Here is a 19,027-nt window from a genome sequence, read left to right on the forward strand (position 1 = left end):
GAACAGCAAAGTTCTACCTACAAATTCTGAATCTGTGATCCTTTGAAGAAAAGTTGAGCTATTAGTTTACATTTTCCAAGAGTAGTTTAAACAATATTTAAATTTCTAAAATTTCAAGCACACTTTTTTCACTTTACACAAAAACCTAAATGTAAACCATTTATTATTCACTAAATGATCTTCCTTGACCTCAAAGTCATAGACTGATGATAGTTACTATGTCCTTTGTAAAGATTTTTTAGACATCAGGTTTTTCAGATTATGACAAGCCCATTCCAGTGTTAAGTGTATTATTTATTGTGTACTATGTTGGTTCTACCTGTTTTTTTTTAATATTTTGTATTCCACTCTGTGGCATAGATATTGCGTATGTAATACATGTTGGATAGTAAACTAAACTTGAGAATTGTTGGATGAAATCTAGAATAAACTTATGCAGGAAGCTCCTATTGCAGTTAAAAAAAGAGAGTACGGCTGAATTCCCCAAGTACTCCTTAATGGCACAGTGGAGAAAGGTCGGCTTTCGGATCACTTTAGGACGAATTTTTTTTTTTGTTTTTGCAAGACCACGAGGCCACACGGCTGGGTCATGGAGGTCGGATTTAAGCTCGGCCCCGGGCCTCCGAGCCGCCCCAAATCTTTTCGTTTTAAAGAGTTGCAATCATCTGTCTGCAATTCGGGGTCTTGGGGAGGGTTTCGGGCTCGGGATTTCTCGCTGCTTCGGGGCCTTCCGCGGGCGGAGGCGGCCCAGGGGGTGACGGCCGCGTCCGGGCGCTTCGGCCCTCACCAAGGGATGGAGATGGGGCAGAAGAGTGTGTTTCTTCGCTTTCGCTCCGTCCTGACTCCGGGGGCGGCACATCGGGCAGGGCTCGGCCGCCGGACTGGCCGGGGCGCCGGGCCCGCGGCCAGGAGGGCGGGAAGGCGAACACACCCAGCGGCAGCTGACCCGGCGCCGCCCGCCCGCCGCCGCCTCACAAGCCTCGGGAGCGGCCATGGGTCCGGAGGAGGCCGGACGCCGCGGCGGCGGCCCCGGAGGCCCCCCGCCGCCCCGCTGAGGGCCGCCGGCCCGGTCCGCCATGGCCCGCGAGGGGCCGCGCGCCGGCCCCGAGCCCGAGCCCGAGCCCGAGCCCGAGGGCTGGGCGGCGGCCGTCACGCCCAGGGCCCCGCTGCGACGAGGGAGGAGCCCGCCGGGCCCGCAAGATGGCGCCGGCAGAGCCGCGCCCGGAAGCGCGGCCGGAAGCGCCGAGGCGGGGCGCGGCCGCCGACGGGAAGTGAGGTTCTCCGAGCTCCCGCCCCGAGTGTACGGCGACCGCGGGCCGCCGGCGGCCGCCGGAAGTGTCCCCGCGGAAAAGCCGCCCCGGCTCGCCGAGTTCCGCCCCGCGCCGCCGCCGCCGCCGCCGCCGCCGCCGCCGGACGCAGCGCCCGCGAGAGCGCCTCCCCGCCTCCCGCCCCGGGCCCGCGCGCGTCCCTGGCGCCCGGCGTCTGCCGACATGAACACGAGGAGATCGGCGCGGCGGCAGCCGCAGGAGCCCCCGCCGCCGCGCTCGCCGGCCGCCGCCCGGAGGCCGCTGCGGGACCCGCAGCCCTCGCCAGGTAACGGCCCGGCCCGGAGGCGGCCTTCCCGCCCGTCGCCGGTCTCGCGAGGGCGGCGCTCCCGCCTGGGCACCCGGGGGGCGCGCTGGTCCGTGTCGGGGGCGCCCCGCTGTCACCCGCCGCCCCACGCGGGGGCCTCCCCCGGCCCGACCCCACGAGGAGCGGCGACGAGGGCGCCGCGCGGGGCGGCGCGGCCCTTTCCCTCTCCCAGTGCCCCCTGCCGCCCCTCCGGTAGCCACAAAGAAACCCGAGGCCGGGGGAGCTCGAGTCGGGAAAGTGCCCTTAAGTGCCTGGGTGTGCCGGGCACGGGGGGCAGGGACAGGTGAGGTGACGGGGGGATGGCGGGGACTCGTGGACCAAATGGCACGCAGAGGATGCGAGTCGCTAGTGAGGTGGACGGGCACGGGGTTTAATTGGCAGGGTGCTGGATTCAGCTCACCTAGGGGCTAGGGACACAAAAACAGCCCTGCCCAGTCAAGTTTGTATTTTGTTTGCTGAAACATCATTCAAACGACTATCTACGTGCAGGAGAAAAAAGAGATCATCACACACACACACACAGGACACGTAGGAGGTAATCTCAGAGGTCACCGGCATTTCAGAGTGGGTGGCAAAGGCAACTTGCAGAAGATGGCACGGATCCTGGAGTCTTTTTAGTTTTATTTTTTGCAAAGCAACGCGGTTAAGTGACTTGCCCAAGGCCACACAGCTAGGTCATTATTAATTGTCTAAGGCCCGATTTGAATTCAGGTCCTCCCCCCCTACCTAGCTGCCCCCGGATCCTGGAGCCTTGAAGGAACCTAAGAGGCAGAAAGGAGAAAAGACATTCCAGAAATATGGAACAGCCTACAAAAAGGCACCAAGAGGAGAAATTGTGGGCAAGGGATAGTAGTAGCAAGGCTAGTAGTGTTACCTGACCTTGTGAGTGATAGTAAAGAACAAGACTTGAAAAGCTAAAAGGGACCAGGTTATTGAGGGCTTTAAAAGCCTAAACTATTTTATATTTGTTCCTGAAAAAGTGCTAGGCAGCCATTGATGTTTTACTGAGTTAGGAGAGTAACCTATATTTTATGAAGATCATTTTGACAAATTCAACCTCGCTCTCAGTCAATTTATTGATCACCTATTATGCATCAAGCAAAAAGATACCCCCCAAAAATCCCTACTCTGGAGTTCACAATCTAGTGGAATCTCTGGGTCTCAATTTCAAATTCACCACAAGTAAGATGAAAATAAATATAGGCTTTATTCTACATCATGAAAAGTAAAGGGGGGGAGGGAGAGAGTGGCTATCTGTCCAGTTCAGTTGATCATGAAGCCAGGAAATCCAGATTTAAGTCTTTCCTCTGACAGAAGCTGACTTTGTGACCCTGGAAGTCTTTTATCCATTTAGTCACACTCCAGGAAACTCTAATATTTTAAGTTGTCAAAGTGGAATGTTGTCCTATATTTCTAGAGGGAGTAGTCTCCTCCCCTCCAGTTCTGAGATAAGTGATAATATCCCAGGTCCAGTCTCTAGTCTTATTGGCTGTTAAAAGGGGGTTGTGAGGAAAGTTCATTATCAATGTGAGCTATATTCTTTATTGGCATTTTATGACATATGAAATCTTGTTGATTTTAGAGATTTCACATTCACCCAAGTTTGTATATAGTGGGCATTTTGTACATTTTCTGTGAAGTATTTTTTCGTGTGTTTGTGTCACATTCACCCAAGTTTGTATGTTTTCTTTAAAATATTAATTGCTTTGTGTGTGTGTGTGTTTATGTGTTCAACAGCATCATTCCCTGTCATTTTTGCTGTCCCCAATAGTGCTCATTTGCTGGTCCCTGAATGTTCTCCACTCTTCAGTGGATCTTTCTGCTCATTATATTGAGCAGATCCTTCCTTACTTCCTTTCTCATCTTGCTCACATAGAGCCTCCAGTGGGAAATCTGGTTTCACTTCTTAATACTACTTCTGCATACTTTGCTAATAAACCTGATATATTGAAATATTTTCTTTCCCTGGCCACTTTCATGTCTTCACTACTATTTGTAGTTAGTATTTCTTACTTTGTAAATTCCAAGATTTTTTTTTTAACCTTAATGCACTTAGAATTTGCTAAGTGCAGGGCGGCTAGGTGGCACAGTGGATGAAGTACTGGCCCTGGAGTCAGGAGTACCTGAGTTCAAATCCGGTCTCAGACACTTAATAATGACCTAGCTGTGTGGCCTTGGGCAAGCCACTTAACCCCATTTGCCCTGCAAAAAATGAAAAAGAAAGAAAAGAATTTGCTAAGTGCTAAAAAGAATGTAAGTGAATTGAACTGATGCTGAGTGAGATGGGCAGAACCAGCAAAATACTATACACCCTAACAGCAAGATGGGGTCAAAACAGCAAGATGGGGTCAATCAATGATCAACCTTGATGGACTCACTCATTCCATCATTGCACCAATCAGGGACAATTTAGGGCTCTCTGCAGTGGAGAATACCATCTGTATCCAGAGAAACAGCTGTGGAGTTGGAACAAAGACCAAGGACTATCCCCTTTAATTTAGAAAAAAAAACTGCTGTCTTATTGCCTGATCTTGTTATCTCTTATACTTTATGTTTCTTCCTTAAGGATATGATTTCTCTCTCATCACATTCAGTTTGGATCAATGTATACCATAGAAACAATGTAAAGACTGGAACATTGCCTTCTGTCAGGGGTGGGGGGAGGGAAGTAAGATCAGGGGGGAAATTGTAAAATTCAAAATAAATAAAATGTTTATAAAAAAGAATGTAAATGAATAAAGCCTTTTAGAAGACAGTTAAAGAAGTAACTTTAAAACATTAACATTTAAATGTTTTAAATTTATAGTCAAGAAGATAATTGCATTCAACAGTTATTTATTCAACAACTATGCTTTGAAAGAAATTTAAAAACTAGGGACACGTGAAAAATTATACAATTTTTCTCCCTCAAGAGGAAGATGTAACATATAAGTATAATAACAAAATGGAATGTGCAAGGTAGAGATGAAGTTTTTTTAATTAAAGATTTTATTTTGGGTTTTAAAATTTTTCCCCTAATCTTACTCCCTTCCCCCACTCCCCACAGAAGGCAATCTGCCAGTCTTTACATTGTTTCCATGGTATACATTGACCCAAATCTTATCTGAAGTTTTGTTTTTTAAAAAACGTGTTGAGAAAGCAGTGTTTTTCAATCCAAAGATTAGACTTCATTAAAGAGCTGGCTTCTGAGTTGAATAGTTGGGCTGTCCCCCCCCCCCCACAAGTTTAACTTTTAACATGTTTTGTTCTTTAGAGGATGAACCATTTCCTGAAACCATCATAAGCCAGACAGTCTCAAAGAAATCACTTAGGAGAATACAAGAGATTCCAGGTAAGAAAGATTTGCTTTTTTTCCTTGTCCTTTTTTTACAGTTCTTTGCCATCTGACTACATCAAGTCAGCCTAAAGTTGATTTTTCAGACTATGTACCATTTCTGGCCTGGCATGCTCTCCAGCTCTCCCTACTGAACTGTGTCATCCAGAAAATTGGATTCAGTATTTCAGATGAAGTCTAACTGCATTTATAATATTGCCTTACATTTTAATACTGTAATTATCTTCCTATTTGGTTATTAAGTGTATTTTGAAAGGAAAAAAAAAACAACTGTAAAATATTTTTCCTATTTCCTGATGATGCTGAAGAAGATCCTAGCTATTAGAATGTAACCATTGATAAACTTGACAGTGGTGAGGGTTTATAGATTCAATGAGATGATAACAGGGAAAGGGTAGATGATGAAAAAAAAGGCTAATTTGTGCTTTGAGTTGAAACATCTCACAGATCACAGCTGTTTCATTCCCATGAGCCCCCACCCCATCTAGTATTATTAGTAGAATAACATTTGATAAAAATCTTCGCAATTTAAAGTTTAGCCTTGTAGTGAAGCCAGCTTAAGTCCTACTTCAATTTAGGGAATGCCAATTATTTAAAACTAGGTTATCCTTGACCAGTGGGTAACTTTACTGAATGGTTATAGAAAAACTAATTATCTTTCCAAGAATGAACAAATATGTTGATATCGTACTTTGCAAATCTTAAAGCAGTATATAAATAAATGATAGCTGATAGGAGTTTTAAAGAGAACTAGAATAATTACTGCTTTATCATATATCCAGTAAGAATTGAAGACTGAGTGACAGACAGAAAAAAGTAGAGCATAATTCACATTGTGTTAATCTTTTTGAAAGATGCTGTATCATTAATAACACTAGAAATCAGTTCCCATATCAGCTAATAATACCTAGCATTTTTATATTGCTTTAAGGTTTTCAAAAGGCTTTATATATATTATACTGTCCTCACAACAACAGTGGGAGGTGGCAGCTAACATTTTACATATGAAGAAATTGAGGCAGTTGGCAAGTGGTTTGCTCAGGGTCGCACAAGTATAAAAGTGTCAACCAAGAGTCAAACTCTCCAAGGGTCTTCTTGACTCCAAGTTCTGAGCTCCATCAGTTGTAATATAGTTGCCAGATTTTTGAGTTACTTGCATCTATGACCCACTTAATCAATTTAGCAAAATTTCAGTGTAACAAAATACATTGGAGACTCCTTCAGAATGAATGTACCTACTTCATAACTATTTTTCAGTGTGGGACCTCCATCCACCAAGGCAGATTGCAATCTCTCTGCCTTAGTAAACTGTTTTTATGACTTGCTATGATCAAGAATATTCATCACCTAATTGTAAGTCTTCTGGGGATAAGCTACTCTATGCTGATCCCTAAGCAGTAGCTATAATTCATTGGCATCTTGTACTTAAAAGCTTTTCTAGATTAGTAGAGCCTACTAAAGTTTGGAACTCCTTTAGTGTAGCTTTTGATGAAAACCCAAAGTCAATTCTAAGACAAAATATGAGTAGGTGGCTGAGATTTAAACATTTTTGTTGCTTTCTACTTAAGTAATATGTTTTTAATCAACATTTGTTATCTGAGCTTGAATGTTAAGTCTTCTGTTGCCCCCGGATTTTCAATTTGGGTGATTTAGTGAGCTAATTTTGTATATTAAAGCCCTACCGTAAGTTGTGCTACCTATCCTCAAATGTATACAAACATTTCTTTTTGGTTGTTGTTTTTTTGTCCTTCATTCTAGAAGAGGACCATGTCATCAGGGATATACCATGACATGAAAGTAAATTGGATTTGAGTGGGGGGGGGAGGGGGGAGGGCATGCTGTGTGAAGTCATCAACCTCTCTTTTTCCTCTGAAAAAGTCTGGGTCCAGTGGCCCGATATGAATCAAGATGACTGGAAAAGGCCCTGGATATAATTAGGCAATCTTGGCTTTTTAAAGCTAGGTCTTTTGCAGGTTACAGTTTGACTGAGGCAATTTCCATTCAATGTTTAATGTTAGATAAGAGAGAGCTCATGAGCAAAGGCCAAGAATGACCACTTCCAAAAAAGAGAAGGAAAAAAAGTCACTGGGTGGGACGGTAAGATTCTCGGAATATCTCAGTTATTAAGGCCAATGGAAAGAAAAGAAGCAAAGAGCCTATTTTGCTTAGTCCAAAAAAAAAAATCCAATCCAGGAGGGGAAGGACCTTCAAGGTTTCTTTCCAAAGCATAAATAATTGTTTTCTGAATTCACTCTGAACTAATCAGGGCCCAAACTGTGGCCAAATAGGCTTAGCCTGACACCCATTGGTGGCCAGTCAAGGAGAGCCAGAGATAATTGGGGACCTGTAAACCCTAAGGAATCTTATCAGGAGTCTTTGGGGCAGAGCTCCACAAGTACTGAAAGAGAAAGAAGGAAGAAGCTGCTGTGTGTAGCCCAACTTGTGATCCTCACAGAGGTTGTCCTTTGTCCTTCATTCTCAAAGAAGACCTACTTTGGAACAGTAACCAAAATGCTAGACTTAGAATCAGGAAGAAATGAGTTCAAATGTGACCTCTAAGACTTATTATCTGTGTGATTCTGGGCAAGTCACTTAATTTCCATCTGCTCAAGTTCCTCACCTGTAAAATGGGAATAGCAATAATACCTACCTCCTAGGGTTGTTGTAAAGATCAAATGATTCATTGCAAATTTTAAAAAAACTACATAAATCTTATTTTTGATGTTTTTACTGTTATTTTACAATTCAAATTCTACACACTCGAAGCCAAACCCATTATTTTAGTTTTACCACTATTCTCTGAGGTTCCTAGGCTCAAAAAAAATTTAATGATTAATGCTTTCCTCTTCTCCCTCCATATACCATCAAATACACCTTTATTGTCAAAAAATCCTATAATTTGTCCTTAGAAATCTGTCCCATGTCACTCTTCTCATTTCATCATCTTCCTACCTTCAAGTTTTCATCTCCTGGGGTCTACATTAATGCAACAGTCTCTCAAATGCCACCAGATTAATCTTCCTAAAAGACTACTGCATAGTGTTCTTTATTACCTGGAGCAAACTGACCAATGGGAAAAAAACATCAAGATCACATGATCATAGAAAGGCTCTCCATTTCAATCCCCTCATGCATAAAGTAGCTTAATTTTATTTTTTTCTTTTAAATTAATTGAATTAAATTACTTAAATTAAGGGCATTAAAAAGAATTCAGTTAAGTATAAGAAAAAATCAGTTCCATGTTATGGTCAAAGAGAAGATTATGAGAAGAAATGTAGGAGAATTGATTGATACACAAGGTGACTATTAGGGATCGTTCTTTTTTTTAAATTTATTTTTATTAAAGATATTATTTGAGTTTTACATTTTCTCCAAGTCTTTCTTCCCCCCCCCCCCCCCCCAGAGAGCACTCTGTCAGTCTTTACTTTGTTTCCATGTTATACCTTGATCCAAATTGGGTGTGATGAGACAGAAAAATCATATCCTTAAAGAAGAGACGAGAAGTCTAAGAGGTAACAAGATCAGACAATAAGATAACTTTTTTTTTCTAAATTAAAGGGAATAGTCCTTGAACTTTGTTCAAACTCCACAGCTCCTTATCTGGATACAGATGGCACTCTCTTTGCAGACAGTCCAAAATTGTTCCCGATTGTTGCACTGATGGAATGAGCGAGTCCATCAAGGTTGATCATCACCCCCATGTTGCTGTTAGGGTGTACAGTGTTTTTCTGGTTCTGCTCATCTCACTCAGCATCAGTTCATGCAAATCCCTCCAGGCTTCCCTGAAATCCCGCCCCTCCTGGTTTCTAATAGAACAATAGTGTTACATGACATACATATACCACAGTTTGCTAAGCCATTCCCCAATTGAAGGACATTTATTTGATTTCCAATTCTTTGCCTTCACAAACAGGGCTGCTATAAATATTTTTGCACAAGCAATTTTACCCTTTTTCATCATTTCTTCAGGGTATAGACCCAATAGTGGTATTGTTGGGTCAAAGGGTATGCTCATTTTTGTTGCCCTTTGGGCGTAGTTCCAAATAGCTCTCCAGAAAGGTTGGATGAGTTCACAGCTCCACCAAGGGATGGTTCTTTATGAAAAAAACAATAAACTAGGAATTCAAAAGGTTGGGGTCCAGTTCTTGGAATTCTGCCATTCATTAACCCAAACTGAGCATTATGAACAGGAACAGTTCCCTTAAAGTCAAATGAACAAGTCCTGCCAATATTTGGCTCGCTTTCAGCTTCACACCTCCCTCTGCTCTTGCTGATCAAATTGGAAATCTTCAGGCAAAGTTGGAATTACCATTTATTGTGAGTGCTGTTAAGGGACTTCTCATCCAAGTTAAATTGGAGTAGATGCCATGGAGAGTTTTCCAACAAGGGTTCTGTGAATATTGCCTTCTGTTAAGTCTGTTTTTTATATTCAAAGTGGGTATGATTGGGGGGGGGTGCGGCTCGGTGGTGCAGTGGATAAAGCACTGGCCCTGGAGTCAGGAGTACCTGAGTTCAAATCCAGCCTCAGACAAGAATCTAGGCCCTGTGTTGAGTGCTGGGGATACAAATACAAAGAAGTAATATTGTCCCTGTTCTTTAGAAGCTGTCACTCTTAATAGGGAAAGACCACACTCATAAGGAATCAGATTTGGAAATAAGAGATATATTTATAGTGGATAGGGGGACAAAGGCTGAAGCTACTTCCTGAAATTCTCAGGGAGTCTCAGCTTAGAGGAACATAGATGTAGAGCTGAAGGGGATCCTCAATATCATTTAGTTCAGCCTCTTCATTTTATAGATGAGAAAATTGAGACCCAGGCAGGTTAAGTAAATTGCCTGATGTCACAAAGGGAATAAGATAGCATTTGAATCCCTATCCTTTGTCTCCAGATTGCTGCCTCCTATAAACTGGGCCTTGAAATGTTAAATGTTCTCATTTTTCTTCTAATCAGCTTTGTAGAGAGGTTCAAAGGGAAAGAAAGCAAGAGTATCTCAGTACTGTGGAAATTAATTCTTCCACCACTCATCATAATAAACTCCCTCCCTCCCCTCCCCAGGATTGCCTGAAATCGAGCTCAGAACCTAAAATACCACCCAAATGGGAGTGTAATAATAGGGAAAAGTGCCTTGGAAGACAGGGGAGTGGTCTCTGACTATAGGAAGAAGCCTACATCAGCTTCCACTCCTCCTGACAAGTTCTGACTTCCTTTCAGAATTGCTTCTAGAACTGCTCAGCCATAAAAATGTGGAGGGTTGAAAGAGTGGGAATTAGAGCATATTGTTGACTTCTGCAGTATCTCATATTGCTGCTTTGTGCTTTCCTCTTCCCATGGCCGTAGCTCAGTCCACTCCAACCTTCATCACCTCTTCCCTGGGCCTTCTAAGACCTCAGAAATAGTCTCCCTGGCCATCCATCCCTAGCAGAGCTGCCAAAATCTTTCTAATATCCAAATCTGACCTCCTCACAGTCCTGACTTCGATGACCCAGTGCCATTGGAGAACAAACTATTAAACCTCTAACCTGTGCCAGACACTGGGGGTGAAAGAAAGACCAAAAAAATAAGTCCTTGTTCTCAAGGAAATCAAATCAAATGGGGAGAAAACATGGAAACAACTGTGCACAAACTATGCATGGTACCTATTGGAAATAATTAGCAGAAAGCAGGCACTTTTAAGATTAAGAGGGATCAGGAAAGGCTTCATGCAGAAGACTGGATTTTAGCTAGCACTTGAAGGGGAGTCAGGGAAACTAGGAGGTTGAGGAGGGAGAGCATTCCAGGTATGGGGACCACCACAGAATATGCCTGCAGTTGGGGAATGTAGTATCCTGTGCCAGGACACCAGTCTTTTTGGATCAAAAAGTATATGTGGGAAGTATAACGTATGTAAAGAGAACTTAGAAGGGCACACAAAAGTCTAGGTGATGTAGGGCTTTGTAAGCCAAATGGAGGATATTAAAATTGATGCTGAAGGTGATAGGGAGGTGCTGGAAGTTTTTTGAGCACAGGGATGCTATGGTTTTCAATTCTACTTTTTAGGGAGATGGATTTGATAATGAAGTGGAGATTGAACTGAATTGGAGAGAGGCTCATAGCAGGGAAGACCAACCAGTAGGATATTTCAGTAGATTTGACGTGAGATAATAAGAGCCTACACCAGGATGGTTGCAATATTGGGAGAGAGAGAAGGGGATAGATATTAGAGATAGTACAAAGGTCCACATAGTAGGACTTGACAACAGATTTGAAAAGGGTTGGGGAAGGCTGGTGAGAGAATGAGTCAAAGATTTTGAACCTAGGGGATTGGGAAGAATGGTGGTACCTTTGACTGTAATAGGGGAGTTTGGGAAGGGGAGAGGTTGGAAAGAAAGATAGTTCAGTTTTGGACATATTGAATTTAAAATGTCTTCAGGACATCCAGTTAGAGATGCTCAATAGGCAGTTGGAGATACAAGACTTCGATTAGCAGAGAGGTTAGAGTTGAATAAATAGATTGGAAAATCATTAGCGGAAGCAAGAATTGAGTCCATGGGTATTCTACAATGTGAATCCAACTTAACTTCCTAATATTATTTTATATGACTCTCTTACATAAACTCTTAGGATGTTACTAGTTTTTCCTTCAGCTTGTCCTGTACTCTCCGCTGCCTCTCATCCCCTTATACCTGAACTTCACTCCTTTCCTATCTTTTGTCTACTTAAAATGTTTGACTGAGGTGTTACTTTCTCCAATTCTGTTCAACAGAAGTTTATTAAATCCTGACTGGACTTAATGTGAGACACTGCAGTAGGTACTAGTGTTATAAAGATAAGTCATAAAACCCTGATATTAAGGAGTTAGCATTTTTTTTCATAACAACAGGGATATTGGTCTCCAGAATCTCTTCCAATTTGAGGTATCTGGTCTTGTTATCCAAAGAAAGGAAAATATAAGATAATTTGAGCTGATGAAAATAGGAAAGACTTCATTAGAAAGTGGTTCTGGGGGCAGTGAGGTGGCATAGTGGATAGAGCACTGGCTCAGGAGTCAGGAGGACCTGAGTTGAAATCCGACCTCAAACACTTACTAATTACCTTAGCTGGGTGACCTTGGGCAAGTCACTTAACCCCATTGCCTTAAATAAATAAAATTTAGAGGGCAGCTAGGCACTGGCCCTGGAGTCAGGAGTACCTGAGTTCAAATCCAGCCTCAAGACACTTACTAATTACCTAGCTGTGTGACCTTGGGTAAGTCACTTAACTCCATTGCCTTGCAAAAACCTTAAAAAAACACACACACACACACACACACACACACAAAGAGGTCCTGAAGGAAACCCAAGGACTTTGTGAGGCATTGGAGAGGTAGAATTTTCTTCTGGCCACGAATGGTATGAATGCATGGCCACAGTGATGCAGTGTCGTGTTCCAACTAGTAGACATGTAGAATGCATTCAGAGAAAGGAGTTAACATGAAATAAGCCTAGCAAAGGGAGGTTGGACTCATGCTTCTATGGATGTGAAAGCATTTTATCTGGAATTAAGTTTTCCTAGCACTTCTTTCTTCCTATCCTATTCTACCTTTTATTTACTTAATGGATGTATCTGATCCCCTGTTTCAGGATTGATGCTAGTTCTCTCCTTTGTATTCCCAGTACCTAGGACAGACAGGGAAATTATTCAATCAATATAGAGCTGATTCTTAGGAGCTCTAAGACAAACTGATCTACCCTGATTTTCAGACCATCTGTTAAATTTAATCTCAATTTTCCCAAGGTTTTATGAGGGGTTATAACTACTTTCCTGGCCTGGGCTCTGGTCTTTGAGTAATCACAAGCACCCTCTGACCTGGAGCTGTGAGGAGGGTCCCTACTCCACTGAGGCAGCAAGCTCTTTTGTGCTTCTGCTTCTCTTTCTGGGACTGGGATCCCAGATTGCAACCCAAATCTGAGTATGGGCAAAGCTACAGTCCTGCCTCCATGATAGCAGAGACCTCTGTAATTTCCTTATCTCCCCCCCCCCCCCCCCCCCCCCACCATCTGAGGGTTGAGAACTCCAGAAACACTTGATGATGATGATGATTCAGTGACTTCCTGCTCCTGGTCTGCTGGGGTCCATACTGCTCCACTGGGGTCTGGGCTGCATAGCTGGGCTCCAGGATACACTGCTGAGGCCTGTACCACACTGTGCTCCAATCTCACCCCAGTGTGGCAGAGGTTTCCTGCTGACCTTCCAAGTTGTCCTTGGCAATCCCTGGACTGAGAAGTCTGGAAACCACCATTACTGCCCCTGACCCAGTGGTCCTGTGGTCTGTTCTGGAATGAATGGGGCCAGGCTGCGCTACTGTTCCTTTCTAACCCAATGCAACAGACCCTTTCTGCTCATCTTCCAAGTTGTCTTAGACTGGAAAATTGTTTCACTCAGTCTTTTTGTGGGTTTTGCCACTCTAGAAAATATTTAGAGTTGTTATTTAAAGGTGTTTGGAGTGGCTTGAGGGAAAGCTTGGGCAAGTCCCTGCCTTTCCTCTACCATCTTCCTTTAAGTATGACCCCAGGAACCCAAAGTCAGTCACTTCTGGGCCATAATGCAAGATAGAAGCAAGCCCACTGTGGGCCATGCCCTGAGCCTAAGCTCTTTACAAATCTACACTTAAGCCCATTTAACAGTTTGAAGAAACCAAAGTGGACAGTGACTTGTTCAGAATCACATAGCTAGTGAGTGTCTGAACCTGGATTTGAACCGTGGTCTTCCTGACTCCAGCTCAGGGATCTAACTACCATCATACCACCTCCAGGACTCAGTGACATACTGGAAATTAATTTCAAGGATAGTATTTGGTAAAAATTCATACAGAAAATGGTGCTTGATAGTTTCTTAAATGCTAATGATTAATGTGAAGCATTAGTTAAACTACAAGATATGTTATATTGGGTTTGAGAATACATTAAATTGGGGGGAGGGCTGTTTTTGGTTTTGTTTTGTTTTAAGCAAATTACCTTTATAATGCTCTTTTCCCTAACTTACTATTAGAATTTTAACACTTAAAATTAATTTACATTTCCTAAATGCATTCAAGCTAATCAAGTGGAAAAAATGCGCTGGGAAGTTTGGAGACCAAACTTGAATTTAAAATTTCAATAGATAAGTCATAGATATTGACAAACATGGGATAAATTTTGTATTGAATTGTATATTTTATGGTTTTAAAAATTTGAATTGAGGAAAATAAAGGACTTGTATTTAATGTTCCCCTTTATCAGTATAATATTGCTCCTTCACTGTTGTCTGACTTTGATTTATCATCATGGTGTAGAGATGTCAAAAGGAAAATATTGGCAAGGAAAGGCATTGAACTCAGGATAACAAAGACTTTGCCCAATGTCTTAAGGACCAGCCCAGCAAAGGACAGGGCAACTTTTCTCCAGAAGGGGAGGTCTGCAGATTGATTGAGAGTTAGGGGATGGGGTGGAGTTAAAGACAATAGATTATCACAGATCTTTTCTTGTTAAATTATTCTGAAATGTAGGAAATTTAGAATTGGTTAGAAGGAGAGAAGTTCAGTGTATGTGTAGTATGTTTACTATTTCTAATCACTTACTGTATTTTCTTCCTATATTAGTATCTAATGAGGATTCTGCAATTCTATCTGACCTTCGTAGACCTCCTATAAAAAACTCAGCATCTGGTAAGTGCTTATTTTCTATGTGTTTCTATAGTTTCATTTATTAGCATGATAATTTTAAGACTAAGAACTAATTTTTTTCTTACTGGCTCTACTAGTATCTTGATAATAAAAGATTAAGTTTTATCTTAGGACTATAAAATTGTCTTATGCAGATTAATCATTATATGAGCCTTTGCTACACTAAACTTTTTTAAATAATTGTATTGGCTTTTGAGTTGCTTTTCCATGGCAGTGGGGGCGGGGGGGGTCCAAACAGTCCTTATAAGCACAAATCTCAACTTAGGTTATGCTGTGACTGTAATTATATTAATTGAATTGAAAAGGCACCTTTTCTTTCCCAGGGGATTTCTGCCTCTATGCATCCTGCCTCCTTTTTTTTCTTTTTAAATTGTGTATTTTTGTTTTGATTTTTAGTAGTACACTGCTTCTTGCTTCCTTATTTGTGGCAGTATGTTGTTTTCTTCTGGACTATAATCATTTTTTACTCTTTGTTTTAGATTATTCCTCATTTGGAACAAATGAAAATACTAAAATGAAGGAGATAGGTTGGTGACTGTTCCTTAAATTTGCTCTTTATGGAAGTTCTGATTTGTGGCTTTATAAATATAAACAAGGTTTGAGGGCTTATTATGCTATGAATAATATATTGTCTATTACAACAATGTCCTGACTTAAAAGTTGACTTGAAAGTATTGGTTTCAGGGGTGGCTAGGTGGTGCAGTTGATAAAGTACCGGCCCTGGAGTCAGGAGTACCTGGGTTCAAATCTGGTCTCAGACACTTAATAATTACTTAGCTGTGTGGCCTTGAGCAAGCCACTTAACCCCATTTGCCTTGTAAAAACCTAAAAAAAAAATTGGTTTCAGTTTTACAAAATACAAATAGTGAATTTATTAAAATATTGTTTCAACTCATGAGTTCATACAAAAAATTTTCATTCATTTTAGTCTTTCAAATTCACAGTATTGAGGAGAAGGTGGTAAATTACATGACTAGAAAAGTTAATATGAAAAACACCTAGAAATTCTTGAATCTCTAGCTCCATCCAACAAAAAAGCCTGCTGAGAGTGAGTGAGGGAGGGTGTCATCTGGGACACGCCTCAGCAGGACTTTTGACCAACTGAGGACATCCAGAGAAGAGAGAACAAGCAGGATAATAAAAGAACTAGGAACTGCCATTTGGATTAGTTTACAGAACTGGGATTCTGTTTAATTTGAAGAAGAGAAGACCTGAGAGTAGGAGACAAAGACAGGAAAATGTAGTCCAGCCTTCTGGCTTTATAGATGAAGAGAGGAAGACACCTGTTTGAGGTCACTTAGGTGATATCTAACAGCTCAGATGACACTCAGGTCCAATGACACCACAAAGGATCACAGTGCTCCACGCGATAATTCTACTATATTTGAAGGTTTGACTTTTAGTGGAAGGGCCAGGCTTTGTCTGCTTAGGGGCCTGAAGAAAAAATCTTGAGCTAAAGGGGGGAAGTTACAATTTCTTCCACATAAAAATTTACCAGAATTTAGTCTAATTTGACTTTTTAATAGTATTATCTCAGAAAATAATTGAATTCCCTCTTAGGTTCAAAAAAAGGTTGCATAATTACTTGTTTGTGATTTTTAAAGACAAGATTCATGATTCGAATGGAGTTTTGGACTGTTTTGATCCTTTCTAGTTTAAAGTGTGGTTCTTTGTATCGTGCCAGGCTAACTTGCATTGAGGTGAAGTTGCTAGGCACATTAGTTTCAATTCTTACAATGGAACAGCTTAATTTCGCAATGAGTCACAAAAGGAAAGGGTTGGGTTTTTGCTGGGGTTTTTCTAAGAAGTTGTTCTTTGGTATGAAGACCAGCTCAGAGTTGAACAACAGCGTCTGTTTCTTCCTAAATTGCCCACATCCAGAATTGACTACTGAGCATTGAAAGTGGCCCTTTCAGAGGCGGAGCCAAGATGGCAGCAGGAGAGCAGCTTTTCCTCAGAGCTTTTTCCAAAATATTCCAAAACCTTAAAATTATGACTCTTAACTAAATTTTCAAGAGACAGAACCCACGGAAAGATCCAGTGAGGAAATTCTCCAGCCCAAAATAACCTGGAAGACTGTGGGAAGGCTCTGTTCCATGGGTTGGGAGGGCAGCAGCGCAGCCAGGATCACTGCACGTGAGCGAAGGAGTTCCAGCCCTCCAGGAACATCTTCTGGGGCACCTGGGTCCCTGGGAGCACTGGCTCCTGGCAGTAGAAGCTGTTTCCTGACCTGCCAACTCAGGGTATACCAAGAACAACTTGGAACATCAGTGGGGAAACCTCTCTCAGAGTGAGTGGGAGCCAACATGGCCCTCACCACAGCCGTGGTCTTCAATGAAGCTGTCGCCCTCAGTGCAGCCCAGATCCCAGGAAATGGAAGCAGGTCTGCAGGGAGCTGCTGGAAGCTGCTCCCCAGAGCACTCAGCCCACGGAAGGTAAGGGGGTGGAGGGAGACTGTCGAGGTCTCTCCTCTGTCCCTGAGAACAGTACTCTTGTGCTTTGTCCATATCCAGACCCTGGTCACAGTCTGGGGCCCCACACTGCCATAGCAGAGCAGGGACCTTCCTCACGGCTCCAGGGCAGAGGGGTATGCTTTGTGGTCATCCACAAACCAAAGCACAGCCCTGGAGAGCAGTCAGAGCCTCATATAAGACCTTGAAGGAACTGAGGTCCTTGTGGGGGTGTCCCAGTAATATTCAAAAGTTCAGAAAGCACCCCAAATCAGGGTACAGGCTGAGGAAATGAGTAAACAGAAAAAAAGGAACCTGACTATAGACATTTATTTGGTCTCATGGAGGACTAAAACTAACACACCCTGAAGATGAGAAAGTCCAAGCTTCTGCATCTAAAGCCCAAGAAATGTAGAAGTTGGGCTCATGCTATGACAGAGATTAAAAAAGATTTTGAAAATCAAGTGAGGAAGGTAGAGGAAAAATTGGGAAGAGAAATGAGAGAGGTTCAGGAAAAACATGAAGACCAAGTCAGCAGTTTAGTCATGGAGATCCAAAAAAATGCTGAAGAAAATAACATGTTAAAAACTAGTTTAGGTCAAATGGAAAAAGCAGTCCAAAAAGTTACTGAGGAGAATAATACCTTAAAAAAGCAGAATCTGGCCAGAATTGGCCAGCAGAAAAGGAGATAAGAAATCTTTCTGAAGAAAACAACTTCTTCAAATGTAGAATGGAGCTAAAGGAAGCCGATGACTTTGTGAGAACTCAATAGACAATAATACAACACCAAAAGAATGAAAAACCTAGAAGAAAATGTGAAATATCTCATTGAACAAACATGATCAGGAAAAGAGCCTTGACTTTATTTTTAAAGAATTTCCACAGGAAAATAGCCCTGATATCCTAGAAGCAGAGAGTAAAATAGAAATTGAGAGAATTTACCAATCTCCTGAAAGAGATCAAAAAAAAAATCCCCAGGAATATTATAGCCAAGTTCCAGAACTCCCAAGTCAAAGAGAAAATATTACAAGTAGCCAGAAGGAAACAATTCAGATATCATTTTGCTGCAGTCAGGATTACACAGGATTTAGCAGCACCCACATTAAGGGCTCATAGGACTTGTAATATGATATTTTGGAAGGCAAAAGAGCTTGGAATGCAACCAAGAATCAACTACTCAGCAAAACTGACTGTCCTCTTCCAGGGGAAAAGATGGACTTTCTTATTCTTTTTTTTTTTTTTGCAAGGCAATGGGATTGCCACACAGCTAGGTGTCTGAGGCTGGATTTAAACTCAGGTACTCCTGACTCCAGGACAGGTGCTCTATGCACTGCGCCACCTAGCTGCCCCTGAAAAGATGGACTTTCAATGAAACAGGAATTTCAAACTGTTGAAACAGCTAGAGCTGAACAGAAAATTTGATCTTCAAACACAGGAGTCAGGTGAAGCATAGAGAGGGTGGACGAGAAGGGTAAATTATGAGGGATTTAATGATGATGAACTGCATGTATTCCTGCATGGGAAGGTGATACTGATAATACTCATATGAACCTTCTCATTTATTAGAGCAGTTAGAAGGGGCTTTTATAGACGAGGCACAGAAGAGAGCTGAATTTGAAGGTATATTTTTAAAATGGAGTCAGTGGGTAAAAAGGAAATGCACTGGGAGAAAGAGAAAGGAGAGGTAGAATAGACTAAGATATTTCACGTAAAAAAATTGAGAAATACCTTTTGAATGGTATGGAAGAGGGGAAGGTGAGGGCAATGAGGGGAGTCTTCATTCTCATTGGAAATGGATCAGATATTGCTATCTCTTAGACTTTATGTTTCTTCCTTAAGGATATGATTTCTAATCGCATTCAATTTGTATCAATGTATACCATGGAAACAATGTAAAGACTGGCAAATTGCCTTCTGTGGGGGGGGGGAG

General features: G+C 42.1%; 1 protein-coding gene across 1 annotated transcript in view; it reads left to right on the forward strand.

Moving 5' to 3' along the window:
* The first annotated feature begins 1,076 nt into the window (after nucleotides 1–1,076).
* Nucleotides 1,077–19,027, forward strand: part of TOR1AIP1 (torsin 1A interacting protein 1) — a 42,170-nt gene continuing 24,219 nt past the window's right edge. The window contains exons 1-4 of the mRNA XM_074220884.1: nucleotides 1,077–1,593; nucleotides 4,886–4,963; nucleotides 14,564–14,629; nucleotides 15,127–15,174. Coding sequence (XP_074076985.1) covers nucleotides 1,077–1,593; nucleotides 4,886–4,963; nucleotides 14,564–14,629; nucleotides 15,127–15,174 — 709 coding nt within the window. The remainder of the gene's footprint in view (nucleotides 1,594–4,885; nucleotides 4,964–14,563; nucleotides 14,630–15,126; nucleotides 15,175–19,027) is intronic.

This window comes from Macrotis lagotis, chromosome 2, assembly GCF_037893015.1.
Source record: "Macrotis lagotis isolate mMagLag1 chromosome 2, bilby.v1.9.chrom.fasta, whole genome shotgun sequence".
Classification (NCBI taxonomy): domain Eukaryota; kingdom Metazoa; phylum Chordata; class Mammalia; order Peramelemorphia; family Peramelidae; genus Macrotis; species Macrotis lagotis.